A 27,230-nucleotide genomic window follows, 5' to 3' on the forward strand; every position below is an offset into this window, starting at 1 on the left:
GTCCTGCCACACTCCATCCTCCTTCCTGGCTTGACCTATAGCTGGACTACAGGGGGCCACAGTCGGTTGCAGCTGATATGCCCAGAAAGGGACACCCCGAGGCCTTTCACCCAGCGCAGAAGGGGAATGAAGCCAGATAGAACTTCTGAACTCAAGAGGCTGACTTTAGCCAAAAGCCAACTCAGTGTTTTTGAAGTCCCCAGAACATGTTTTAAGTCAAGAACATATGATGGTTCCTCGTTATCCATGAGTTCAAATCTAGATCCCAAGGCCCTCCCTCCTCTCCCTCCCGGCTCATCCCTCAGCACAAACACACCGTGCTAAGGCAGACCAGTCTTCTCAGCAGTATGCTTAGCAACCCTCCCAACTCCTCTCCAGCCACCAAGGGCCAGTTCATGCCTTCCTGCCTCAGCCCCTGGAATTTCTACAGCACTTCCAGGCAGCACACACAACTGTCTCTGACCCATCTGCTTGTTATTGTCAATTGGGCTCAAGCTTCCTGTGGGCAGGGGCTTTGTCTTGTGTATCTTCTGTAGCCCTTCTCTATCAGAATGCAGGCAGATGACAAATGCATGCCACCTGACAGGAATCTTCAGTGAATTCTTCCTTAATAGATGCCCTTGATGTACGACTGTTGCTCAGCTACACAGTAGAGATAGCAGCAGAGAACAAATGCAAAGACCCAGGGTTTATTGTTGAAGGGGGAGGTGTCCGAGAGGGTGAAGTGCTGGATAATGAGTTCTAGGCGAGAGGCAGCAGACACCCCTTGGCCAGGGCAAGGTGCTCTCTGGGTGACTGCGGGCCGGCAGCAAGTGTGATGTGCCTCATTCCGATGTGAGTCAGGGCCTTCCCCCAGCCTTGCAGCTTTCCCTCCCTCTTCCTGGGAATGCCAGCTGACCTGGGGCTCCCAGGCTGGGTAACGGAGTCAGAATTTTCTTTGGCAAACAGCAGCTGTGTGGAGGGGCCACGACCCACTCTACGGCCATCTGTCTGTCTGTGTGCTCCCAGGCTGGCCCGTGTCCTGCCCTCGCTGCAGCTGCTACCTGGAGGCGCCTTGAGCAGCGCTGGGGCTGGGGCACAGCCGGACCGGCCCAGGGGATGTCAGGCTTTGAGTCAGGGACTCATCCAGCTTTCGGGTCTCGGCCTCCAGGACAGTGGCCTCGGGGGCCTGGGCCACGGCGAGGAGGGAGTGAGAGAGGCTGTGGTGCAGGCCCGCCAGCTCGCGGCTCGTCTGCACTGAGCGGGCAATGTAGTCCTGCTTCTGTTTCCGCTCCAGGGCCAGCTGGGCTCGCAGCAGGGCCACCTGGGGGGCAGGAAAACCAAGAGGAAAACCAAGAGGGTGAGAACAGTGGAGGGCCTCGAAGCTGCCCCAACCCTTCCTGCTTGGCTCCTGTGGCTCCTGTCAGACCAGCGTTTGAATGAACACCTCACCCACGAATCTCAGGATCAGGCTTTACAGCGTTTGGGGGAAGGGCTGCTGGGAATCAGAGAATCCAGTGATTGTCAACCCTGGCTGCACAGGAGACTCAGAGAGAGAGCTTAAAAAAAACCAACCAGGGCTTCCCGGGTGGCGCAGTGGTTAAGAATCCACCTGCCAATGCGAGAGACACGGGTTCGAGCCCTGGTCTGGGAAGATCCCACATGCTGGGGAGCAACTAAGCCCGTGTGCTACAACTGAGCCTGTGCTCTAGAGCCCGAGAGCCACAACTACTAAAGCCCTCGAGCCTAGAGCCCGTGCTCCGCAACAAGAGAAGCCACTGCAATGAGAAGTCCACGCAACCCAACAAAGACCCAATGAAGCCAAAAGTAAATAAATAAATAAATTTAAAAAAAAACCAAAACCCAGACTATTCATTCACACGTTTACATGTAATAAAATGCCCAGATTTTAAGTACATTTTGACCAATTTCATAACATACATACCCATATATAACCACTATCTCAATCAAGATACAGAATGCTTTAATCCCTGCAGAAAGCTCCATCGTGCCCCTTTTGGAAGGTTTTAAGAAATTTTCTGACTTAATTAGACAGATGTGAGGCCTGAGCATCAGTATTGTTTTCAAAGCTCCCCAGGTGGTTCTAACGTGCAGCCAGGGTTGAGAATCACTGATTGATCCATTTCTCAAGATGAGTATACTGAGGCCCCCAGGAGGTGAAGTTATTGGGAGGTCAGGGCACATCCAGGACTAGGGTGGGGCAACAGATGCTCCTAGGACTAGCGTGCAAGATTTAAGGAGGAGCTCCAGGTCAACAGTGAGGCCTGTCTTGCCTCCCCCTAGTCCGGGCCCTGTCTCAGCGATTGCTTTGTATGAGTTTAAGAGAATTCAAAGTAATAGCTTAGGTCTAGCTGTATAGTCAGGCCCTGTCAGTAGTGACTACTGATTTCTGAAACAGGCTCAGAAATCAAAATTCCACAGTTCTAATTACTCCTGGGCCTTGAAAGACAGGGTGAACCTTTAGTGGAGGCCTAAGAGGCAAGAAGGCACTTTATACAGTTTCCCTGAGCTTGACCTGAGCTCTAGGGTATGGATCCTGGCGCTGGTGCCAGGCAACTCTGCCTGGTGTGCTGGGTGCACGTGAGGGCAGAGGAGGCCAGGATGCTTCTGCTTGCTTTAGTCTGTCCTCTTAGAATCTTCATCTGCTCCTCTGCCTTTTCCTTTTCTTTCCTAAGTAGGAGGTCTGGGGCCTGGAGTGTACTTTCTTCCCCAGTCCCACCCTAAGCACGTGGGAGGTTAAGTCCACTCAGTGTGGGAGGTGGAGTTGAGATGGGGCTCTGCTTGCCTCCCACGGGGACTGAAGTTCTCTAGGCAGGAACTATTTCCCCTCTCCCTGCTGGAGGTGCACAAAGGGCCAAGCACATAGCAGACACCAAAGCCTTGCTGCCTGAGTGCAAGGGAGGGAAAAGGGGCTTAGAAAACGGATCCTTCCAGAACGTACCTCTTTCTGCAGTTCAGCCATGTGCCTGGCATCTGAGGAGCCCTTCTGTCCTCCTCTTCCATCCTGTGGAAGACAAATGCCATTCCTGTTGGAACAGGCCTTCCACCAGGGTTTGTGCAGGCCTCCTCACAATCCTGGGGACCAGGGCAAGGGCTATGGGCCAGAAGTGCCTGAACTCAGATTGAACTCTCTGGGGCACCATGGCTCTGGGGCAAGGAGAAGCCCCAGAGGGCCCAAACCAACCCAATGGAGACCTGAGGCCAAATGTCCCAAAGGCTTGTATGGGACTGGCTTCTTTGAGGTACCTCTTCATTTAAAGTTCAGCACACACCTGCTTCGTGCTAGCCCTGGTCTGTGAGCTAAGGATGCAGAGGGGAAGTAAGACAAGGGGCCTGTCCCTTGGGAAGCTTTCCTTAAAGGAAGGGGGATGGAGGGTTAGGAGGTGCTCAGCCACCAGAAACAGTCCCTACCTGCCAGGCCCCAGGGCTGTCTACTGACAGGCGTAACTCAGCTAAAAGAGTGCTGGTTTGTGGCGTCTTCCCCCAGATCCTTCTGGCCCCAGGAAATACCCTGGACCCATATCTTGTAAATTCAGTACTGCAAAGGGCAAGGAAGTCTAAGAGGTCCACGAAGCTGCTATCAAGCTCCTAGGAACATCCAGGTCTGGCAAGCACCACCCAACACCTACATGCAGGGAGAAACCAGAAGCCCCATGAGGCCTGCTCCTGGGAGCCTGAAGCACTGGTCTGGGGGGCAGGTGGACTGCGTACCAGTGAAGGCTGGGTTCCTCAGAATGCAGGGCTGACTCCAGCCCCGCCCACTGATGTTGGGCCTCCCTCCTGGGTCAGGGACAGTGCTGGGTGGGGCAGAGCCTGGTCAGGAGGGGCCCTACGGACTGGCTGGAGTGGCTCCTCCCCTTGCAAGGGGAGCCTGGGACATGCACGGCAGAGGGCTGTTTCTAGTGGCTGGGCTTGGGCTCTCCTGAGGCTGCAGTCAATGAAATAGACAAACCTGCTGGGTGGGTGATGGTACCGTGGCTTCACCGCTCTCCAGGACGCCCGCCCGCGATGCTCGCAGGGAATCCCTCTTCAGTTTCCTCCGCTCTCGCTCCACCTGCCAAGATGCAAGTGAGAAGTCAGGGCTGGGCTTGGCTCTGGGTCTGGAGCAGAGCCGCTTTTTTTGAGAGGAGGCCGGTGTGAGGGTGGGGCAAGTGTAAGGGGCCAGCAGCCATGGGAAGCTGAACTGGGCTGAGGAGAGCACTTGCTGGGGCAGCCCTGAGTGCAAAGTGCTGCTGTGGCAGAGGAGGTGGGGCCGGCCTCCCGAGCCTTTGAAGCAGGGCCAGCAAACCTTTTCCGTATAATATTAGGCGCTGTGGGCCATTCAATCTCTGTCACAACTACTGCAGTGTCTCCAAACAGCTTTATTTTCAGAAACGGGCAGTAGGCCGAATTTGGCCCCTGGGCTATAGTTTACTAACCCCTGCTCTGGGGGCTGCATGAGAAGTGGAGGTGCATGCCCAGCGGACCGGGGAGGGAGCTGAGGACAGGAGTCACCCACCTGCTCCAGGGTGGTCCGCAGCTGGGCATTGTGGTGCTGCAGTCGGCTTCGGTCAACCTCCAGCCGCGCCACCGCTCGCTGCAGGTGTTCAAGCCTCTGCTCCCAGAGCTGCTTCTCCTCCACCTCAGCACTCGGCTCAGTCTTCGCCTCCGAGAGCTGAAGGAGAGACCTGTCAGTCTCACCCGGGCAGCCCCTCAGACAGGTGGGGAACAGATAGAGGGCAAAGGACTAACCTGGCAGGTCTGGGCTTCAGGGACCCAATTCCCAGGGGAAGGGGACAAGCCCCTGGACAGGCGCTCCCTCCTGGGCCATCTGTTCCCACCAGGCCCCCAGCTCACCTCTCCCAGCTGGGCGCCGGGGTCTCCTCTGGGCCCCCGTTCTGCTCGGCTGGTCAGGCCTGGGTTGTGGAGTCGCTCCTTCTCCAGAGCTTGTCTGGTGAGCTCCAACTCATCCTGGGGTGAGTCACACCATGATGACCTCATATCAAGACCCGCTCCGCCCTCCGTCTTCAACAATTTTCTCATCAGGTTATAGTCTTACTTTTCCTGGCACCTCTGAGCTATTCTAGTGGATACCTTTCATTTTACAGGTGGATAAAACAAAGGAGCAGAGAGGGATCTTCCCAAGGACACATGGTGGACTAGGGCTAAAACCTCTCATTTTATTTATTTATTTAATTTTTATTTTTATTTTTTGGCTGCGCCGCGTGGCTTGTGGGATCTTAGTTCCCCGACCAGGGATTGAACCAGGGCCATGGCAGTGAGACCCCAACCACTAGGCCACCGGGGAACTCCTGTTTTAGATCTCCCCTAAGCTAAGCGACAATTGGGAGCACTAGGTGTTGTGGAAAGAGCATGGACTCAGGAATCACATACAGCCGGGTATTGTGTCACCATGTATTGGCTGTATGACTTGGGTCAAGACATGAGCTCTCTCCAAACCCCAATTACCTCGTTTGTAAAATGACCACAATGAGGACTTCCCTGGTGGTCCAGTGGTTAAGACTCCGCACTCCCAATGCAGGAGGCGTGGGTTTTATCCCTGGTCAGGGAACTAAGATCCCACATGCCGGGAGCCGCAGCCACACACACACACACAAAAAGACCACGTGAAGCGTAGATTAAGCCTCTGGGATTAAACCCCTTTAGATAAACGGGAAGACTAGTGCTAGATATCTTCTAGGCACCCTAGGGTTCATAAGTGGTAAAGGTCAAGAGGACAGACAGAGAAGAGGAATGGAAGGTACACGTGTGGGTGGAGGCTGTCTGGGAGAGAGAAGGAGCCTTAGTTGTACGAGGCCAGCCTGCTTAGGTCTAACCCTAGTTCTGCCCTTTACTAGCTGGATGACCTTGGACAGGTTACTTAACCTCTCTTAACTGCCATTCCTCATCTATAAAATGAAGATAATAACCATTCCTACTTCTCAGGGTTGTTGTAGAAGAAAGTGAGAGTAACAGTTCCTGGCATGTAAATTGCTTAAAGTAAAAAATGATGCTACTATATAAATGTCCATTGACAGATGAATGGATAAAGAAGAGGCAGTAAATAACAATGGAATGCTACTCAGCCATAAAAAAGAATGAAATAATGCCATTTGCAGCAACATGGATGGACCTAGAGATTATCATACTATGTGAAGTAAGCCAGACAAAGACAAATATCATATGATATCAGTTATATGTGGAATCTAAAAAAAAAATGATACCAACGAATTTATTTACAAAACAGAAATAGACTCATGGACATAGAAAACAAACTTACGGTTACCAAAGGGAAAAGGGGCAGGAGGGATAAATTAGGAATTTGGGATTAACATACACACACTACTATATATAAAGTAGATAAACAACAAGGACCTTCTTTATAGCACAGGAAACTGTATTCAACATTTTGTAATAACCTATAAGGGAAAAGAATCTGAAAAAGAATATATCTCCTTATATATATATAACTGAATCAACTATACTTCGATTTTAAAAAATGATGCTACTGTGATGAAGGGCTGTTTCTGAAAGGTGCCCTTGAGTGTTCTGGGAACGGGAGGATCCTGACCTGAGCTTCGTTACTGAGTAAATACTGCTCAGTAACTCAAAAGTATGGACAGGAAGTGCCTTCCCACCCACCGACGTATCTGACTTTTTCTGTGCCCGTAAGAACAGGCCTGGAAACAGGAAAGGAGTCCCACTTACTGAATGCCTTTTTCCTGTGCACTTTATTCACATTATCGCTTTTTGGACTCAAAATGGCTCTATGGGGCTGGTACTATCATTCTGTATTTTATCAATGAGAAAACCAAGAGTCAGAGAAGTAAGCGCACTTACTTCAGGTCACACAGCTAATAACCTGCAGAACTGTATTTCAAATCCAAGAACTCGACTCCAAAGCTCATAAATGTAACCCCTTGTCTGCATATTGCCTTTTAACCAGAGCAGAGCTTTTGGGGCTCCCAGAAGGCAAGTCCCTGCAGGGTCGTGTGTCTGAATTGAGGGAGGGGGTTCTCTAGGGCTCACCTCAGGTCAAGGGACCAGGATATAGAGTCAACTTCCCAGGAAAAATGGGCTGGGTTCCTCTTGGCAAAAGAGATAATACTATGTCCAGTAGTCAGCCCAGCTTCCTGATTGCCCACTCTGCAGACCTTGCGCTCAGTGCAGGGTGCAAAGATGACTGAGACGTGGCCGTGACCTGAGGCTAAAGGTTAGACCCTAAGGTCACTTCCTCTGTCACTCAACATCCCACCTAGAGGAGCCCACTTCTCCTGACTGCTGACAACTCCAGAGGCTCTGCCCCTAGCCTCAACCTCACGCTTTAACTTCGGATCACGTTAGCAGATCTGCCCACTGACGTGTCCGCTTGCTTGGCCCCATAGGTACCTCGCTCCGTTTCCAAACTGAACTCACTATTCCACCCCGCTTCCCCAAACCTGCCTTCATCCCAGTGAGCAGAAACCTGGGCCCTGCCTTTGATTTCTTTCTGTCTTTTCTTTACTCCCTTCATCTCTTGGGCAATCACCTGCTGGAAATCCTGTGAACCTCTAGGCCCACCCACGTGTCTCCATCCACACTTCCTATCTCAGGTCACCACCTGTCCACCGACTCCCCTTACAGCCTCCTGGTCAGTCTCCCCAGGTCTACAGTTGCTCCCCCGGCAGCCTGAGCCATCTTTCTGAACTATATATCTGATCATGTCACTCCCCTGCCCCAAACCCTTCATCCACTTCCCACTGGTCACCCAGGTCCTTAACATGCTGACAAGCCCTAAATGATGGCCCCCTGCTGTCCTCTCTTCTCTTGCCAGAGCCTCTTCTCTGTCCCAGGCAGCCTGAACTCCCTCACAGATACTCCACACTCTCTCCCCTCCTTCTTCCTCTCCCTCCCCCAACCTGTGCTTGGCTATTTCCTTAGATCTAACCTTAAACACCACTTCTACCAGGAAAGGTGGGGTGGTCCCTCCGGTGTGCTCAGAGCACACAAAACTTCACGTGTCAGGCACCAATCCTAATTAGGCACTGCATTATAATTGCTTTTCCACTAGACCGTCAGCTCTAGGAGGGCAGGGACTGGGGATGCCACATCTTCCCCCACAGCACTAGCACAGTAACCTGGATTCCACTGTGTTGAGGTGCTCGTGACCTCAGCTTTCTCACACCCTGAGGTGCAGACAGCCCCGGAGCCCAGGCGGACCGGGCTCTGCCCCAGCCCTTACCACCCACGGGGTGACTCACCTGCAGCCTCTGCTGTTCCGAGTCCCGCTCCAGGACAGAGGCTTGCAGGAACAGGGCTGCCTCCTGCAGACTGCTGACGCTGGCCTTGCTCTGGGCCAGGGACAGCGCCAGGTCCTGGGCCTTCTCCCTCCACTCGATCTCCCTGGCCTCCGTCTGCCTCAGGGCCACCTGTAGTCGCTCCAGCTCCCGCTGCAGCCTGGGCCCTGAGGAATCAAGTGTGGAAGACGGCTCCTCCCTTGGGGAGGCCATGTGGCTGGGGGGCGAGTCCTCCAGACCCTTCCTTGGCTGGGCCTCCCTCAGCTCCAGGATCTCCTCTTCCTTTTGGGCTAGAGCCCACCGTAGCTCCCTCAGGCTCTCACGAAGGCCCCTCGTCTCTTCCTCTTCTCTCTCGTGCCTCGGCTCCTGCTTCTCTTGGGTCGCATCCTCTCGGCCCTGCTGGGCCAGAGGCTTCTCCAGCAGCTGTCCCTGCCTCCTCCGGTGTCTCAGCTCTTCATCCCTCTGGGCAAGTGCCTCCTGGAGCTGCCGCACGGCCTCCTGGTGTCGGAGGTCCTGGTCCTCGATCTCACCTTCCCGCTTCCTCAGGGCCTCCTCCAGCTGCCGGGCTCGTGCCTGGCAGGAGTCCAGGGCAGCCTGCAAGGTGGCCGTGCTGGCCTCCAGGCTGCGGCTCAGCTCCGCCTGCCCAAGGAGATGCTGCTCTTTCTCCTGCAGGGCGGCCTGAGCCTTGCTGAGGGCCTCCTGCAGAGCCTCAGCCTGGCCCCAGGCAGCCTCCTCCCGACACTGGGAGGACTGGCCATCTGCCCGTAGGGCCTCCAGCTCCCGGTCCCGTTCCTGGAGCATCACCTCTGCCTGCAGCCAGCTGTCCCGCAGGGTCCTGGCCTCCGCCGCATGCTCCTGGGCCCGCTCGGCGCACTGCTGCTGGAGGGCCAGCAGAGCCTTCTCCTGCTCCCGAGACTCAGCCCTTAGGTCACCCAGCACCTCCTCCAGGGCCTGGACCCGCTGTCCCTCCACCGCCAGCTCTTGCTGGAGCCTCCGCGCGTGTTCCTTGTGGTCCTCAAGCTCAGCCTGGCACTCCTTCAGTGTGGCGCGGGCCTGCTCCAGAGCTCGCTGCAGTGAGCCCGCCTGTTCCTTCGCGTTCCCCTCCTGGCCCTGGGCCTGCTGCTGCTGCTGCTGCAGGGCCTCGAGCTCCCGGGCACTCCGGGCCAGCGCCCTCTGGGCCTCGTCCAGCTGGCCCTGAAGTGCCTGCTCTTTCAGCTGCCCCTGCTCCCTGGCTTCCTGCAGGTGCTGCTGCAGGACCACTACCTCCTGCTCCCGCTGGGTCAGGAGTAGGCTGGTCTCACCCACCTTCCTGTGTAGGCCCTGCAGCTGCTGCTCCAGCTGGTCCTTGCGCTCCTGAAGTTCCTGGACACGCTCCTGCTGGCATTCCAACTCCTTCTCCTTATCACGCAGGATCAGCTTCATGTGCTCCAGGCTCCCTCGCTGAGCTTTACTCTGGCCCTTCCCTTCCTCTGCCCGCTCCTGCATCAGCTGCCTCTGAGAGGCCAGCTCCCGGCCTCGTTCTCTCAGGGACAGCTTGATCTGCTCCAGGTCCTCCTCCAGGATCTTGGTCTGCAGGGTCCTCTGATCTTCCAGGACCTGAATCCTTTCCTTCAGCAGCACCATCTCCTGCTCCCTCCTCTCCAGGTCCTGGGTCAGATGCTCTTTCTGCCTCTGCAGCTCCTTGACCTGGTCTTGCTGGGACGTCACCTCCTGGTCCTTCTCCTGGAGCTCTCTTGCCAGGAGGGTGCTCTGGCTCTCCAGCTCCTGGATCTGGCTGCCCTGCACCTGCAGCTCCTGGCTCCTTTCCTCCAGGTCCAGTGTAAGGTGGGTCAGAGCCACCCTCTGCATTTCCCTCTGGCCCTCCAGCTCCTCGATCGCCTTTTGCTGGCATTCCACTTTGTGATGGTTTTCCTCTAGCTCCAGGGCCAGGCGTTCCATTGTAACCAGCTGCTTCTTCAGGTCCTGAATCTGTCCTTTCTGGGACTCAATCACTTGGGCCTTCTTCTCAAGTTCCAGAAGCTGATGCTCCAAGATGTTCCTCTGCGCCTCCTGGTCCTTCTCAAGCTCCTTGATCTGCTCCCTCTGCAGAGTCAGCTTCTGCTCTTGCTCCTGGACGGCCGTGGGCAGATGCTCTAGAACAGACCTACCCTCCTCCAGCTCCCGAAGCTGTTCTCGCTGCACATCCACCTCTTGGGTCCTCTTCTTCAGGTCCAGAGACAGCACTTCCAAAGCAGCCTTTTGCATTTCCCGTTGCTTCTCCAGCGCCTGGATTTTTCCCTGCAGAGTCTCCACCTCCTCTTCTCTTTCAGACAGGGTCTGGGCCAGGCGAGCCAGATTCTCCTGCAAAGCCTTCCCCTGGGCCACCTTCAGCTTGCCCTGCTCCTGCAGGGCCTGGGCTCGCTCGCGCTCACTCTCCATCTCCTCGTTTTTCAGTTTCAGTGCTGAGCGCGCAGTTCTCAGGTCTTCCTCCAGGACCCCAGCAGCGCTTGCCTGAGCCCTGGCTTCTGCCACAGATGCTTGGAGATGTTCCACCTGGGCAGTCAGGCTCTCCTTGGCTGCCTGCAGTAACTCTCGCTCATTCTGGAAAACAAGATGCAAAACCACCTTAAACTATACTTCCCTGAAACTGTCACTCCAACACCGGCCCTTCCTTTCCTTCCTCTGTGGCACCAGCATTGCCAAGGATTTGGGCAAAAGGAACTGGGTGTTCCACTTAGGCTGATCCTGTACAAGAACATCCCTACCACACCCCCGGGCTCTGCTATGCTCAGCGGGGAAAACCTGGTGCAAATGAGTCATCCCAGACGCTAGTCCTTCAGGGCAAGGGACTAAAATCTCAACCTCAATTCAGAAAAAGTAATTAAAGGAGGATTCACTAGGGTCTTAACGATGGCCCTCAGGGATGTGGGGAGAGCCAGAGAAACAGAGACACTGCTGAAGGAAGCCGGGCACTACATATGGATGGGGTACGACCGTGGGCCAGGATGGGCTCCATCCTGGGCCCTGAGGGACTACTCCTGAAGCAACCCCTCCCCAAAACGAGAAACACCTTACCTGGGCTTCTATTCCCTGGAGCTCTGCTTGCCGTAGGCGACTCTGGAAGGATGTCACAGTTTCACGTAGCTCCGTCAGCTCAGACTCTAGGGAGTTCTGTTTTCCTTCCCACTTGGATTTCTCTTTGGGAAGAGAGGTAGTGGAGGAAGAACCATGATTGGAGGAAAAGAGGGATGTAGAGGCAGATGGAAGATGGGGAATAGAATCAAAGGAGGAAAAGGCCGAGAAGGAGAGAATTACATCCAGTTTCACAGAGGCATCACCCGTCTGCCAGCTGCTCCTGTCTGTCTAGGCTCCCTGCTGCTTCCAGACTCGTGTCTGCATCTGCTGCCCAGCTCCAGCAGTGCCTGACAATCATCCCAACACTTCCCATCCCGATCACACAGATTCTCAACCTTGGATTCAGACAGACAGGGTTGAGCTAGATGATGTTGGAGGTCCTTTCCAGTCCCTAATTCTATGATTTTGCAGAGGTTCCTAGAGACCAGGGTTGCTCTGCTGGGTGCCCTCCATTTCTGCAAAATGCACCGGAACCCAACTGTATACGTGTGGCTCTCAGGGAGCCGTTCGGGATGCTTTTAAGACCCAGACCCACTCCCCACGTTGTCTTCTTCCCTTCTACAGTTGAGCCTTGAGTCGCAAGACCCTCCCCTCTCCTTTCCTTTCCTAGTAGTCACCACCCTTCCTAGCCCTTGGCTGTGGCACAGATAGTTTCCCCCCAGATTCCCCCCTCTTCCTATCTCCCAAACAAGCCCATAATCCTTCTGCTGTCAAAGGTTAATCATTTGAGAACACAGTTGGAGATGAAATACGTAACACTGATAAGTGATGAAAGACATAGAATTTTACAGTGTTCTTACAGACCTGACCTTAGGTTGCCAGTTTTTAAATCTTCACAGAAAAAACAGAAGCCTAGCTAGCAACGTCCCTCAGTTCACCAAATCTGTTCCTCCTAATCCCTTCTTCCAGGACGGCTCTCAAAGGCCAAGCAAAGTACAAAAAATACTTCACAGGGGTCATCGCCCCTTTGGAGACGTCTCTAGGTAAATCTCACAGTTGTGGGTAAGCAGTAAGGAGTGGCTCCCAGGCCTGATCCCACCCCTCTGGGCTTCCTGCCTTTCCTCTTTCTTCTCCCCCAAACCCACCCCTGCCTTAAGCTTCTCACCTTCCTGGTTCTGGGAGAGCTGTCTCTGCAGAGCCTGCAACTCTGTGTGGATCTGGTTCTTCTCAGCCTCTGTATCAGTGAGACGCTGTTCCAGCTTCCGGGCCTGATCCCTCAGATCATCCTGGGAAAGAAAGGGTGTGGAACTCAAGTTCCTCATCTTCCACAAAGCCGCCCCAGTCCAGGGCCCGAGCCCTCTCTTCCCTCAGCCTCTGTCAGGGTCTGCCATCATGGACCTACTCTCAGATTGCTGGGTTATTTACCTCTGAACTCATGTGCATTTGGCTCCTGGAAGGAATGACAGGCTCTGTCTGCTCCAACTGGCTGGAGCCTAGGTTCCCCTTCTGACTTGTCTTTTTTTTTTTTTTTTTTTAACTTTTTTTTTTGGGGGGGGTTATTTATTTATTTAATTTATTTATTTATGGCTGTGTTGGGTCTTCGCTTCTGTGCGAGGGCTTTCTCCAGTTGTGGCAAGTGGGGGGCCACTCTTCATCGCGGTGCGCGGGCCTCTCATTATCGCGGCCTCTCTTGTTGCGGAGCACAGGCTCCAGACGCGCAGGCTCAGCAATTGTGGCTCACGGGCCCAGTTGCTCCGCGGCATGTGGGATCTTCCCAGACCAGGGCCCAAACCCGGGTCCCCTGCATTGGCAGGCAGATTCTCAACCACTGCGCCACCGGGGAAGCCCTGACTTGTCTGTCTTTGAAACAGAACTCCTGCTGAAGTCTTAGCCCAGGGTCACCTCTCCTCTCCCCAAACTCCTACTTCAAAGCTTAGCTCAAAGGTCACTGCTTCCCTCCTTCTGACCTTCCCAATTGTCCCTTCCTCCTATTATTATCATTTACATCTGTTATTGATCCAATTACTTCTATCAGTTCTGCTTTATCTTAGGATGCAGTCTGGTTGCTCAGCCCTGTCACAAGCCTTCTTGAGGGCAGAGACCAGGTCTTTCTCCTTTTTGTATCCCCAGCTCAGAGTGGCTGGCATATAGGTGACACTCAATTTTTACTGACTGAGGGGTTCACTGTGAGGTGGAATTTGGGGGACATTTAGTTCAGTCTTAGGCCTAGAATGTTCCTATAAACGGCAACCTCAAATCTCAGTGATCCCCAATTTGTCAGGTTTTTTTTGGAGGTCTTGGCACCAAGAACAATTCATGGCTGAGAGGAAAATGATGCAAAACAGTATCACAGATCTATACAGAGTATCACGGTTTACAGGGCTCACTCGAGTCCCTCACTCATTTATTCCTCACAGCCCTGTGAGGCAGGCACGATTTGCCCTACTTTACTAGTGAAACCAAGGCCCAGGAAGCCAAATGCTTCATTCACAGTTGCCGGGTAGTAAGTGATAGAGGTGGAACTCATCCCAACTTTACGTCATAAATAAAACAGGTCAAAGTGCTTCACAAGTCTTTTTCGGCGTAGGTGAAGAGCCTGAGGAAGGAGAACAGAGACACATACCCGGGCCCGCTGCGTCTTCCACAGGTCTTGGTGAAGCTTCTGGAGGGCAGATGCCACCGCCTCAGCTGAGAGAGCCGTCTGGAGGGGCCATCTCTTAAAGAGGATCCTAGCTCCATTCTGGTCTGAAAAAATGAGGAAACACCTCCTGACCTGGCTGCACTATGAAAAGAAACAGCCATACCTCCCAGACCTGGCCTTGACCTTCCCAGCCATCCCTCTTCTCCTCAAAGAACCCCTTCTCAGCAGTTTGTTCATCATGCCCTGTCTGCATACCTACGTGCCAGGCACTGTGATGTGCACTAGAAAATGCTAGCTATCATTTGTTAGGCATTTAATAAGTGCCAGGAACTGTGTGAACGATTTTATTTGTCATCTCATTAACTCCTTAAAAATATCCCAAGAGGTAAGTACTTTTTTCTAAAAAAAATTAATTTATTCATTTTTGGCTGCGTTGGGTCTTCGTTGCTGCGCTCGGGCTTTCTCTAGTTGCGGATGGAGGGGGCTGCTCTTCGTTGCAGTGTGCGGGCTTCTCATTGTGGTGGCTTCTCTTGTTGCAGAGCACGGGCTCTAGGCGCGTGGGCTTCAGTAGTTGTGGCACATGGGCTCAGTAGTTGTGGCTCGCAGGCTCCAGAGCACAGGCTCAGTAGTTGTGGCACACGGGCTTAGTCGCTCCGCGGCATGTGGGATCTTCCTGGACCAGGGATCGAACCCGTGTCCCCTGCATTGGCAGGTGGATTCTTAACCACTGCGCCACCAGGGAAGTCCCGGTAAGTACTTTTAACACCCTCATTTTATAGTTGAGAAAATCAAATTCAAAGAGGAGAGGTGACTTGCCCAAGGACACACATCTAGCAAATGGCCAAGCTGGGGTTCAAACTCTGATTGAATTAATCCCAGAGTCTGTGGCCTTGGCCTTGATGAGTATTGCCTAAGGAACTGCATTCCCTTTCCTTCTCCCCTGGGAGCTAGGCCTGGCTTTGACCAAAGGACTGAGTTCCTGGGTGGCTGCCTCACCTGGCTCAGGGCCCCAGAGGGAGGAAGCCGAGTCTCCCCCACCACTCAGCTCAAGCCCACTCTCATAAGGAGACCCCAGGGCCTGCTGCAAGACAGAACAGAGGCTGGCAAGCTGGACCTGGGCCTGGTGCCCAGGCTGCTGTCCCACTGACAGGGCCTCCAGCTGGCTCTCTGTGTTGCGCAGTCGCAGCTGTAGTTGGGCTGCCTTGGTTTCCTGGGTCCACAAGGAAGCTCGTAGCTGCTGTTCTGTTACTCGAGCTGCCTCTAGCTCCTCCAGCAGCTGTGCTTCCTGGGCCAGAAAGTCAGCCTCCTTTTCCTTCACCTCCTGCTTCAGTAATTCCACCTGCCAGAGAGGAAGTATGGTCACTCTGAGCAGGGAATTGATACCCTCTCCCCAGACCCTCCCGGGCCTGACCCCACTCAATCCCTGTGCAAACCTTGACTGGGGCTGGGAGGATTTCAGTAGGCTCAGCTCTCCAGCAGGAAGGGAGGGCTCTGGAATGAGTGTAACCCTAGGTCTGACCTACATGCCCACCTACAGACTCCTGACACATGGGCCTGGCCTATGCAAATGGGCTTTGGCCCTGGTCCCCCTGGCAACTATGCCAGCTCCCTGCTATGATTAGAAATCTGCCTGAAACGCTGACACTGAGCCTAAAAAGACCAGTCACGATAATAATGGCTACCATTTATTGAATGCTTACTGTGTTCCTGACACTTTATATATTCCTATAATGATTAAGAATTATCATCCTTGTTTTATGGTTGAATAAAGTGATGTTCACACAACCAGGAAGCTGTAGAGCTGGGAGTCACACCCAGGACCGTCTAACAAGCAGACCTGGGTCCTCATCTGCCGCAGTCTATGTCTAGCTCTTACTCCCTCATTATTCTCCTCCCGGTTCCATCTTTCCTCTGTGCACAAGGTCTGGGGTCCTGCTGTGAGCAGACCGAGTCCCTGGAAGCAAAAGGCTGCCACTGACCCGATCTGGAGTAATACTTGTTCCCCCTGCTGTGTCTTGCCAGGCAGACCAGGCACACTTGGCAGTGGCTGGGCTTGAACCAGGCCTGCGTGAGCTCTGCCCCTCTGGGCACTGTGTTCTGGGCCATCAGGTTCCCCACAGGGTCCGTTCTCAACTCTGGGTCAGGTTCCCAAGCCCCACCCAGTCCGGTCCTGGCTTCCCCCTCCAGCCGGGGCTGCTGAGGTCCCAGCGTGACTGAGCAATCACCTGCCGACTCCACAAGCAGGTTTCTACCAAGGAAGAGGGCTCTTAGTGGGGTGGGAAATACCTGGGCGCTGAGCTCTTTCTGCCCTGCCTGGGCCTCCTGCATGTCCTGGCGCAAGGAGCTCAGCTCTTGCTGTCGAACAGAGTCAGCCTCTTGTAAAACAAGGAGTCTCTGTTCCTTTTCCGCCAGCGACAGAGTCAGGCTAAAAAGAGAGGGTTCAGAGGGCTGGGCCATTCTCTCAGGGAATGAAGAACTACCTTCTCATCTGACTGCTCTAACACAGCATTAATAATTAATAGAAACAGTGATGATAATGATTCCAGTATAACAATAAAAGCCTCCATATACTGAGCACCTACTGAGTGCTCCTAGGTCCTTCATGCATATAATATTTCATTTCAACTTCACAGTTTATTCTTCTCTGGCAAATTCCAGAAATATCTATACAATACCTCAAATTCAACATGTCCAATTCTTCCCATCCCCTCTGCACCTCCCCTCACACCAGTCACCCCTACTATGTTCCCCAGCTCACTGGCACCTCCATTCACCCTGAGAAGTCTTGACCACATCACAGCATCCTCCCCTCATCCCACCTGAGTCCACTCTAAGACTACAAATAACTGATTCCAACTCCCCTAACACCCCTTAAATCCCTTCCCTCCTCCCCTTCCCTACGACCCTACCTCGGTTCAGCTTTGGTTCTCTTAATCTGGACAATTGTACCAGTCTCCTACCTTGTCTTCCTGCCTCTAGTTTCATCAACAAAAGGATTTCTCCCTCCTCAGACTCCAGGTAACATAATCTGCAATACTTTCCTTTGGGGCTTATTTGATTAACGTCTTCCCCACAAAACTATAAATTCTACTGAGGCAGAGATTCTATTGTCTTAATATATCCGCAACCCCTGGCATAGTGTCTGGTGCGTGCTACGTGTTCTCTAAACATCTGCTAAATGAATGAAGCATGAGCTTTGGAGACAACGACCATGCCCTCTCCACACAGCTACCTGTACAACCCAGAGCTGGAGATGTGAGAGGTTAGGTGACCTGAGCAAACTGTCAACCTCACAGTGACCCCTGGATCCAGACAGGCAAAAGCCAACTCCATGGCCTGTCTAGCCTACCTGGCTTTCTCTCTCTCCAGCTCCTTCTGAATTCGGCTACACTCCTGGGCCTCTCTCAGCTTCTCCTGAACCTCCTGGTCCACCAGCCTCTGGGAGTCTTCCTTGGAAACCAGCTGAGACTTCAAGTCCTCCACCTGGAAAGTCAAGGGCATGAGGACCAAGGGCAGGAAGGTTGGTGGGAGGATGCTTCTCACCTAGGGCTTTAGGGTCCTTCAAGGTTTACCAGAGTTACCAGCCCATTTTCAAAGCTCTGGAGGTTCTGCCAACCCTTACATGCTGTTCTTAACCACCTCCCTCTGCCAGTACCATTCGGCCTAGTCCCCTGTCTCCCCAGCCTCACATATGCTGTATAGAGGCAGGCACAAACAAAAACCTTGGCTGAATGTAACTCTGTCCAAAGGCCAAGTGATGAGCAAGTGACTGTACTTTTTTTTAAATAAACAATCCGAACATCCTCTGATATAGGATTTTGAGAAGGAAAAGCAATCTGGTATAAAAATACTGGATCTATGGGGAGGCTGGGTCTGTGGGGCTGCCAAGAAAATATGAGGTCTGCGGTCCCCACTGAGAGAGGTTACTAACTACCCCAGGGATCGGGGAGGCACATGCGCAGCTCTGAGCACCCTTCACTTTTCCACTCGGTACTGGGGCTCCCCTCCCCCTCCCAGGCGCAGGCAGCCAAGGTTCCCCCGTCCTGCCACGGGGAGTGGGAGAGCCTGGCTGTGCTGGGGAAGGGTGCTGGGCTGGGAGAGAGGGGCAGGGACCTGCTTCTGCAGGTCTATCTTATCCTGCAGCAGGGTGCCGCCCTCTTCCTGGAGGGCAGCAAGGCTGTCTCTGTGCTGCTGGGCTGCCTGCTCCAGCTCCCGCTGCGCCTCCTGGAGCTGGGTCTGCAGCATCCCAGTGGTCTCCTGCAAAGGGAGAAGACAGCAGGGAGTAGAAGGAAGCTTCCTGGGTCTTGAAATCCATGTTACAGAAATCCGTGTTGTATAAATACTGGTTTTTTGCTTGTGTTGCCAAAAGCTGAGGCAGGGCCCAGCTATCCACATTTTTTCCATGATACCCTGTCACCTCAAGTCCTCACCTCCTATTCCCTCTCCTCCCTCCCCAAGTGCACTGCTCACCCAGGCTTTCTCGGCCAGGGTCCCTTACCCAGACCACTGCAGCAGCCTCCTGCTGGGTGTCCCTACTTCCACTTCATGCCACCATGCCCACAGGCAAGCAGGCAAACACAAACACACACAAAATTCTCCCCTCAGCAGCTGAAGTATTTTTTAAATATATATGTAATAAGTCATGTCCCACTCTGCTTTTTAAATACCATCCAATATGTTCCCACTGCCCTTAGAACAAAGTCCAAGGTCCTACCACGGCTGACAAAGGGCTCCTGCCCCCAAGCTTATCATGCTGCCTCCTGTCTGTCCTGAACTGTCCCAGGCCCTTTCTGCCTGTCCCAGGCCCTTATGATAGCTATTTCCTCTGCCTAAACTGTTCTTCAAGTGGCTGGCTTCTTTTCTTTCCCTTTTAATGATTTTATTGAGATTCAGTTCACATACCCTACAATTTACTCATTTAAAGCATACAATTCAATGGTTTTAGTATATTCACAGAGTTGTGCAACTGTCACCATGCTCATTTTTTACCATTTTCATCACCTCCAGAAAGAAATCCTGTACCCTTCCCATCCCCCATCCTCACTCCCAACTACTCATCTACTTTCTGTCTGTGTAGATTTGCCTGTTTTGGATATTTCCTACAAGTGGAATCATACACTGTGCGGCTTCTTGTAACTGGCTTCTTTCACTTAGCATAATGCTTTCAAGGTTCATCCTTATTGTTCTATGGGTCTGACTCTTCCACCTTGATGGCTCAGCTCAAATGTCATTTTCTCAGTGAGGCCCTCCATGACCACCTTGTCCAAAGAGGCCTCCTTTGAATCACTCTCAATTACATCATCTTATTTATTTCCTTTACAGCCCTTATCACAACCTGTAATTATCTCACTTATTTTGTGTCTGCTTTGCCACTAGAACTCCATGACTGTCATGTTCACCGTTGTGCCACACCTTTCTGTGGGTCAAATGTCAGCACCTAGCCAGGACCCGGTGCAAAGAAGTGCCAAAGAGCAGGTCAATGTGAATGAATAAATCATTGCTGCCTCTTCTTCCTTGCCCAGAACCACCCTCCATACCTGCTCCTTTAACTTCTGAACCTTCATGTCCTGCCTCAGCCGCTCCAGTTGTTGGCTGGCATCTGCCAGCTCCTTCTGGGTCTGCAGCAGTGTCTCCAGGAGGGACACCCTCTCCTTCTCTGTTTCAAGCTGCATCTGTGGAGGGGCAGGAGGGTGAGGGCTTGCCGGGTTAGGGGTCACCATGCTCACCCACTAGGCCACAAGCACACGCCAGCTGCTCTAGGGCTCTTCTAGCAAATGGGGTGGGCGCTGAGGGCGAAGGAAGGTCTGGACCCACTGACTGAGAGCCAGGAAGTACGAAGATTGCTGCTGGTTTGCAAGCTGACAGGATGTGGTAAACGAGCCCTCCCTCAGGAAGCAGGACATACCGCCGGCCGTGCAGCTAACGGTACCAATAACCTGCTCATGGGGAGCAGAGCGGGAAGCTACATCCTCTTCTGGAAGCCCCTGCAGCACCACCCTCGGGAGTGGGAAAGGAAGTGGTCCAAGGTAGGGGGATCACAGGGTGGACGTGCAGCCCAGCCTCCCAGCTGCCCACCTGGCACAGGGCGCTCTCGGCCTCGGCCTGTTCTTCTGCCCTCTGTGTCCGCATGGCCTCCGTTTCTGCCTGCTGTTCCCTCAGCCTCGTTTCCAGCTCCATTTTCTCCCTCTCCAGGCTCTCCAGAGCCTTGTCCAGTTCCTGCTGGTGCCAGGAGCGCTCTCTCTCCTGGTCGTACGAAGGAAGCACCGTTAGAGCCGAGGGGGTGAGGAGAGGAGGCAGAAGGAGAACCGGGTTAGGGCAAGAAGCCTACTGCTCACCAGCTGTGTGACCTCGGTGCCTCACGTGACAAGCCTGCTTCCTCATCTGCGAGGTGAGGCTAATCATCCTGCCTTGCCCATCTCGCCAAATTTTATGAGGATCAAATGAGATTTATTACAAAAAAAAAAATCAAATGATATAATACATGGAAAAGTGTTTTCTAAAGTGCAACTGTCCCTCATATAAGCTACAAATATCTGTTATTTTAAAGCAAGCACATCATGGTTGGTGGTTGTAACAGCGAACTGAGGTGGCGAACTTGCTCTCTGCTGTCCCCCCTTCCCTGCTCAGGGTGACAGGGTTAGCCTCCCAGAAAGCCAGGCCGAGCCTGTCTCCTATACGATACAAGAGCGTTAGGATGGGGCATCCTGGTCCTCCCAGAGGTCCATCAGTGACCGACACCTTCCCTGATCTCCTAGACGAATCCAGCCCCTCTATTAGGATCTCAGGGTGGTGGTGAAGGGCACTGGAGCCAGGCTGCCTAGGTTACAGTCTTTACCCCAGTACTACTAGTGTGACCTCAGTTCATTTCTATCGCATCTCTGTGCCTCAGTTTCCTCATCTATAAAAACGGGGACAGGGAATTCCCTGGCGATCCAGTGGTTAGAACTCTGCGTTTTCACTGCTGAGGGCGCAGGTTTGGTCCCTGGTCCGGGAACTAAGATCCCACAAGCGGCACGGTGTGGCCTAAATAAATAAATAAATCATGTGTAAAAAATAATAATAAAATTAAAAAAATTTTTTAACAAATGAGGATAACAACAGGGTCCTCCTAGGGTTGTTCTCACGAGTGAAGTCGTGTAAAGAGCTTTAAGTGGTGCTGAGCACCCAGAAAGCATTCAGTAGACAATAGCTATCATCATCTTCATCACCTTGCCTTTAAAATGTCTGTAAGTCTGTAGTTATCCACGTTTAGCGGGAAGGCCTCTAGTGTTTCACCCCTTTCCAACATCGTCTTGTGCACTCTCCCCTCACTCGCTACACTCTGGCGGCACTGGCCTCCTTTCAGGTCCTGGAGGATACCACACACCTCCATTCCTTAAGGCCTTGACTCATGCTTTCCTTCTACTTGGACTGCTCTTCCCACCCCACCGTCACTCATGGCTTAAATGACACTTCCTCATAGATGCCTTCCCAGACCATATGCTCAAAATGGTCCCCCTTTGTTCTTCTTCTTCTATCACCCAGTTCTTTTTCTTCATAGAACTTCCATCATCAGTTACTCATTTATGTATTAATTTATTTAATACCTATCTTCCCCCAAGACTTGAAGCTCCATCAGGAGAACCATGTCTACTTTGCTCTCTGCTGTATCCTCAACGCCCAGCATCGTGCCTGGCAGACAGTAAGAACTCAGCATTGCTTGAATGAATCACATTTCAGCTACTGGACTATTAAGATGCTTAAGAACAGTCATCTATAATACCACAGTTATAGAACAGCTATGAATATCAAATCATACACTCTGGTTCAAAAAGCCAACTGTAAGAATATGGGAAAGATGAATTTAATAGTAGTTAAGTGTTAAAAAAAACAAAACAAAACTGACCTATTTGCTCAATATGAGTTAGAAGTGAGTTATGGCTACCAGAAGAGCTAATTCTGTGATGTCCAGGAAGTAGCAGTCAAGCGTTGCTGCCTAGTTTGTGGATCAGAATACTCTGCACACTGGTTCATGAGTGACGTGTATCATGTCTAGAGGAAAGCAACCATGTTGGTGAGGTGTTTCAAGCAAGTCTAAGGCTGATTTGTTTCAGGTAATAGATTTTGGCTCAACTTAAGGAATAATTTTCTGATAACTAGATCTATCTAAAAATAAATGGGCATTCCAATGGATGGAATACAACAGAAGCTAAGCAACCCTTGGAAGGGATATTGTAGAAGTGGACATAGCATAAATGCTAAGAAATGGTTAATCCCTGCTCTACCACTTCTCAGCCAGGTAACCCTGAGTGACTTCTCTAAGTCTCAGTTTCCTCACTAGGTGGTTGTGTAGGCTATCTGAAATAACGTGACTAGCATTCAGCATGGTACCTGGCATGGGAAAGTGCTCAGTAAGTAAGTATCCACTATCACTGCTATTAAAGGGGATTCACACACTAGATGGAAGAATGGAGAATATAACCCCTAAGAGTTTTTCTAATTGGTAGGATTCCAGGACAAGGCAGGCACTGTTAAAACTAACAGACTCTCTGGGAATTTCCTGGCGGTCCAGTGGTTAGGACTCCGCCAAGGGCCTGGGTTCAATCCCTGGTCAGGGAACTAGGATCCTGCATGCTGTGTGGCGTGGCCAAAAAACAAAAAACTAACAGACTCTCAAGAGTTATGAGGGCTTTCAACCCTTTCAAACAGTAGGGAGATCATAAAGTCAGACAATCAGAAGTCAGAGGGATTATCTGACTGAGAAGAAAAGAAAAGATGGAGAGACTTTTCCATGATTCAGGTGTGGCCAAGAGATGGTTAGTCTACATGGATACCAAGTCTACATCAGGTGGTAACACATCATTCAGAAGTTTTATAGCTTCTTTTACTTGTAGGGTTTTTGGTGGGTGGTATGCCTGATTCTTGCTGGGAAACTGAACTGCCTCTGGACACTGGTCATTCAATAAATATTTTGAAGTACCTACTATAATCTAGGCACATAATTCTAAAAAGAGGCAAACTTCTGGCTACCATCTTGCCAACAAGTCTGCCTTGTTATAACCATCAAATCACAAATACACACAAGGCACAAGTCAACTTCCATTTCCAGAAATCTGACAAACAAGCTCTCTGAACCCTCCACCTGTAAAAGGGCAAAACAAACTAACAAACAAAAAAAAATGCCAATTTAACTATTAAGTATTTATTTTAATGTATCACTGAGCCAGCAGGAAAATAATGAAAATTTCATTGGAGCCAAAATCAAAGCAAGACTTGTGATTTAAAGAGGTAAATGAGCACAGAACAGGCTTTCCACTGGAGGTATTTACTATACCTAATAACCTTGAAATTCATTTTCTGGCTATGTGGGCAAAGAAAACAGAAAACAAAGGGTGGGGAGCCTGACAGGAGATTCCCACATAAGGCTTGACCTCCAAAGGGCTATCTGGGGTCAGGAAACTATGGTATGTGGGCCAAACCTGGCCCCGTGATCTAAGAATGGTTTTTATGTTTTTAATGGTTGATAAGAAGTCAAAAGAAGAATAAGACTTTGTAACATGTGAAAATTATAGGAAATTCAGTTTCAGTGTCCATACATAAAGTTTTATTGGAACACAGCCATGCTCATTTACATACATGTCATTTACAGCTGCTTTTGCACTAGAGCGGCAGAGAAGAGTGAGTGTGACAGAGACTGTATGGTCTGCAAGGCCCAGTGTGGCTCTTCAGAAAAACACCCACCCATCCCTGGGCTACAGTCCTCAGTAAATGGATAAACCTGAGAGAGGGAGAAAAGGGGAAGAAAAAGGGAGAGAGAAAAACTGGGGGAGAGAGAAAACAAAACACTGTACAGAAGGGAATAGCAAGAAAATTTGTTTGTTTTAACCTTCACAAAGGGTTATATATGTATATATATATATATCACTTGAGAATTCATAACCATAAGCTGGTCTTCATGCGGGTTCAGGGCCTGAATGTGGCCCAAAAATTTTAAACAGAAACTGTACTTTAAGGTGGTCCTGGGATGCTAGTCCTTCAGCTTCCTCAGAGAAGCAAAAGCAAATCTCTGAGGAAAATCTCCTTTGCCTCAGGCCTAAAAGGATTCCCACAGAAAAATTTCCAGAGAACATGAGTTCAGAGTTAGGAATCACAAAACACACAGGGACCAAGGTCATCAGTGAGAGCCAAGGGAAACAACATATAACAGAGATCCAAAAAGATTTTAGGTGTTGGAATTATTAGACAGCATAAAAGTATGTCTCACGTGTTTAAAGAATAAAAGAGGGGACTGCAACTATAAATTAGGGAAAAGACACTAAAAAATGACCAAGAAGATTTGAAAAAATAACCAAACAGAATGTTGAGAAATAAAATATTTAATAAATAAAATTTAAAACTTGGTGAATAGACTATAAAGCAGATTAGACACAGTTGAAAAGGGAAATTAGTGAATAGAAGAGGGATCTGAAAAAACATCACCCAGAATACAGTGTAGAAAAAGTACACATGGAAAATGTAAGAGAGAAAGTTAAGATACCTGAAGGTTACACCAAGTTCTAACATACAACTAATTAGAGGCTTCTCAATACCAACAATGGAATAATCAGTGTGCTGACAGGAAATAACTGTTACCTTAGAATTTATACCTGAATTTTATACCCAGTGAAACTATCTTTCAAGAATAAAAGTGGGAGGGATAAATTAGGAGTTTGGGATTAACATATACACCTACTATATATAAAATAGATAACAAACAAAGACCTATTATATAGCACAGGGAACTATACTCAATAGTTTGTAACAACCTATAAGGGAAAAGAATCTGCAAAAACAATAGACATAATATATATGTATAACTGAATCACTTTGCTGTACACCTGAAACTAACACAACATTGTAAATCAACTATACTTCAATAAAAAAATAAAATTAAAAAAAGGAAAAAGCTATAAAAAACAATAAAAGTAAAATAGACATTTTCAGACAATTAACTATCAACATACCCTCACCAAAGGAAATTCCACTTCAAGGAAAACAAATAGAAAGCCTGACACGCAAGGAGAAATGGTGAGCAAAAAAAACCTCGTAAAATTTTCAGTGTATCTAAACAATTATTGACTGTATAAAATAATCAAAACATAATGTATGGAGTTAACAACTAGTAATAACTAAACACAATGACTAATACAGTTGATAGGTTGGGAGGAGTGAATGCAGGTAAAATGTTCTCTGGTCCTTGTGTCATTCAGGGAAAGGGTAAATATACTGATTAACCTGAGATTTTATTAAGTATGTATTTTAAAATATTAAAGAACTAAAAGAATAAAAAATAGAGTACGTATCATCCAAAGTAGTAGAGAGAAGAAAAGAGGTGAGAAAAGAATACAATTTAATAATCCAATATAACCCTCTAAAAGAAGTTAAGAAAGGTGAATTCCCCTCCCCAAAAGGTGTAAAAAGGCAAGACAAATAGCATAAGATGGTGGAAATAAATCCAAATATGCCTATAATCACAATAAAAGCAAATGGACTAAATTAAATAATTAAAAGACAAAAGAAACACAGTTCTGAATTGGGCAATAATAGGTCCAAGGCATTCCTCTGCTCCCTTTACACCCTGGGGCCAGTTTATCAATCCTAAATCCCAGGATCCACTCTTAAGTCTCTATACATACAGAAACAACAACAACAATAACACCTAACACAAACATAGAGCTTACTGTATACCAGGAACTATTATTAGTGTTTTCCATATATTAACTCATTTACTAGCTAGAAGCTGCATTTTGCACTATGGTGACCAACCAGGCTAGTCCTGTTCAGGTTTCACTTTTATAAGCAGGAATGTCTGCTGCTGTCTGTCCCTCCCATCCCCCAGCCGCAACTACCACCTACCCATTTCTCCTGGAGCCGGTTCACCTCCTCCTCATGGGCTGACTTCAGCTGCTGCAGGGCAGCCTGCTCCTCTTGCTCAGCCTGGGCCAGCTGTCTGGCTGCCGCATCCCGTGCCTGCTCTGCCCGGCTCCGTTCAGTGTCCAGTTCCAGCTGCAGGCACCTCACTTCCCCTAAGATGCCAGGGACAGGGTCTTGTCTCTGAGCCTCTGCCCTCCATCTTTCACCCCTCTCCCCAGACCTCATGAGGAACTCCCATCTCAGAGGCCCTGGGCCTGGCTCTAATAGCTTCCCACTGTCTTCCTAGCTTTCAACATCCCTGTGGAATGAAGTGTGCCCATCCCAGTTGGGTTCTCACCTTGGATTACTTCCTTGGCTTGAGTGACGGTTTGGATCTGGACCTCCAGCTGCCCCTTGGTGACCTCTATCAGAGAATTTTGTTGCTGGGCCTCAAACAGACTGCTCTCCAGTAGCTCCTTGGCTGAGCTGTCAGGTTCAGGAATCGGGAGAGTTCTTACCCATCAAGCCCCTTCCTTAAGAGGAACTGGGTTCTAACTACTGGTCACCGAGAGAATTTGGGGGCGGGGGGGGCAATTACAAATTCATAACTCATTTAGGCCCCATATACTTTGGGCAAGGAACTTAGGTTGGCTCCCCCTTGCCTTGCAAAGCTCTCTCTGCCCTTGGCAGAACCGGGTCTGGACCCTACCTGAGCCCCAGCAGTTGTTCAGAGAGGTCCTGCCGGTCCCGCTCCACAGCCTGCAGCCGCACCTCGAGAGCCGCCTTTTCCCGCGCTAGAGCCTCCTTCTCCTGGACTTCCCGGGCAAGCGCCTCTTCCTGTCGCTTTGCCTCCTGATGCAGCTGCTCCACCTGAGCTAAGGCTGCCTCCTGCTGGTGATGTGCCTGAGGGGAAGAACTGATGGGACAAAGAGCGAGGCAGGATCCCCCCAGGGCTGCTATCACCAGATGAGGGCCATGGGCTGCTCAGATTCTGGACCCAGCTCTGTGAGCCTTGAGCACTGCCCACTCACACCAAGTACCATTTATCTATTCCCCTGATCAACCCACAGAGTCCCAGCCCAGGAAACATGCTCTCCTTTGAGCAATACCCTGTACTACGGCAGCAAGAGATCTACCTCTAAGGAGCTTTTAGTCTTAAGGAGAGGTAAGACACACACATAATACCAGGAAGAAAGTGATCAGTGCCCTGAGAAAAAGGCTCTGAGAAGGGAGATTATGTATAATTACTAGGGCAATGAGAAGCTTGGTAGAGAAGAAAGATGACCTTTGAGTTGGGGCACTGGTTCAGAAACAACTCACTGAGCCCCTTGCTATGTGTTACACACTGGACTAAAAGCTGGAGTTATAAAAACAAGTAAGACATAGTCTGGCCTTCAAGGGGCTTTTGG

At 50.6% G+C, this 27,230-nt stretch overlaps 1 protein-coding gene across 9 annotated transcripts in view; it reads right to left on the bottom strand.

The window, feature by feature from the left end:
- Positions 1–673: 673 nt before the first annotated feature.
- Positions 674–27,230, bottom strand: part of CEP250 (centrosomal protein 250) — a 48,791-nt gene continuing 22,234 nt past the window's right edge. For all 9 annotated transcript variants that reach the window (XM_082430015.1, XM_082430013.1, XM_082430014.1 and 6 more), the window contains 18 exons: positions 26,531–26,724; positions 26,180–26,307; positions 25,825–25,994; positions 20,026–20,193; positions 19,488–19,622; positions 18,064–18,207; positions 17,300–17,433; positions 16,237–16,375; positions 14,947–15,289; positions 13,933–14,054; positions 12,475–12,595; positions 11,310–11,431; positions 8,220–10,835; positions 4,837–4,950; positions 4,499–4,654; positions 3,953–4,054; positions 2,942–3,004; positions 674–1,303 (listed from right to left, as the gene is read on the bottom strand). In XM_082430015.1, the coding sequence (XP_082286141.1) occupies positions 1,040–1,303; positions 2,942–3,004; positions 3,953–4,054; positions 4,499–4,654; positions 4,837–4,950; positions 8,220–10,835; positions 11,310–11,431; positions 12,475–12,595; positions 13,933–14,054; positions 14,947–15,289; positions 16,237–16,375; positions 17,300–17,433; positions 18,064–18,207; positions 19,488–19,622; positions 20,026–20,193; positions 25,825–25,994; positions 26,180–26,307; positions 26,531–26,724 (5,235 nt within the window). In that variant the 3' untranslated portion in view covers positions 674–1,039. The remainder of the gene's footprint in view (positions 1,304–2,941; positions 3,005–3,952; positions 4,055–4,498; positions 4,655–4,836; positions 4,951–8,219; positions 10,836–11,309; positions 11,432–12,474; positions 12,596–13,932; positions 14,055–14,946; positions 15,290–16,236; positions 16,376–17,299; positions 17,434–18,063; positions 18,208–19,487; positions 19,623–20,025; positions 20,194–25,824; positions 25,995–26,179; positions 26,308–26,530; positions 26,725–27,230) is intronic.

This window comes from Balaenoptera physalus (genome assembly GCF_965194825.1).
Source record: "Balaenoptera physalus genome assembly, chromosome: 16".
Classification (NCBI taxonomy): Eukaryota; Metazoa; Chordata; class Mammalia; order Artiodactyla; family Balaenopteridae; genus Balaenoptera; species Balaenoptera physalus.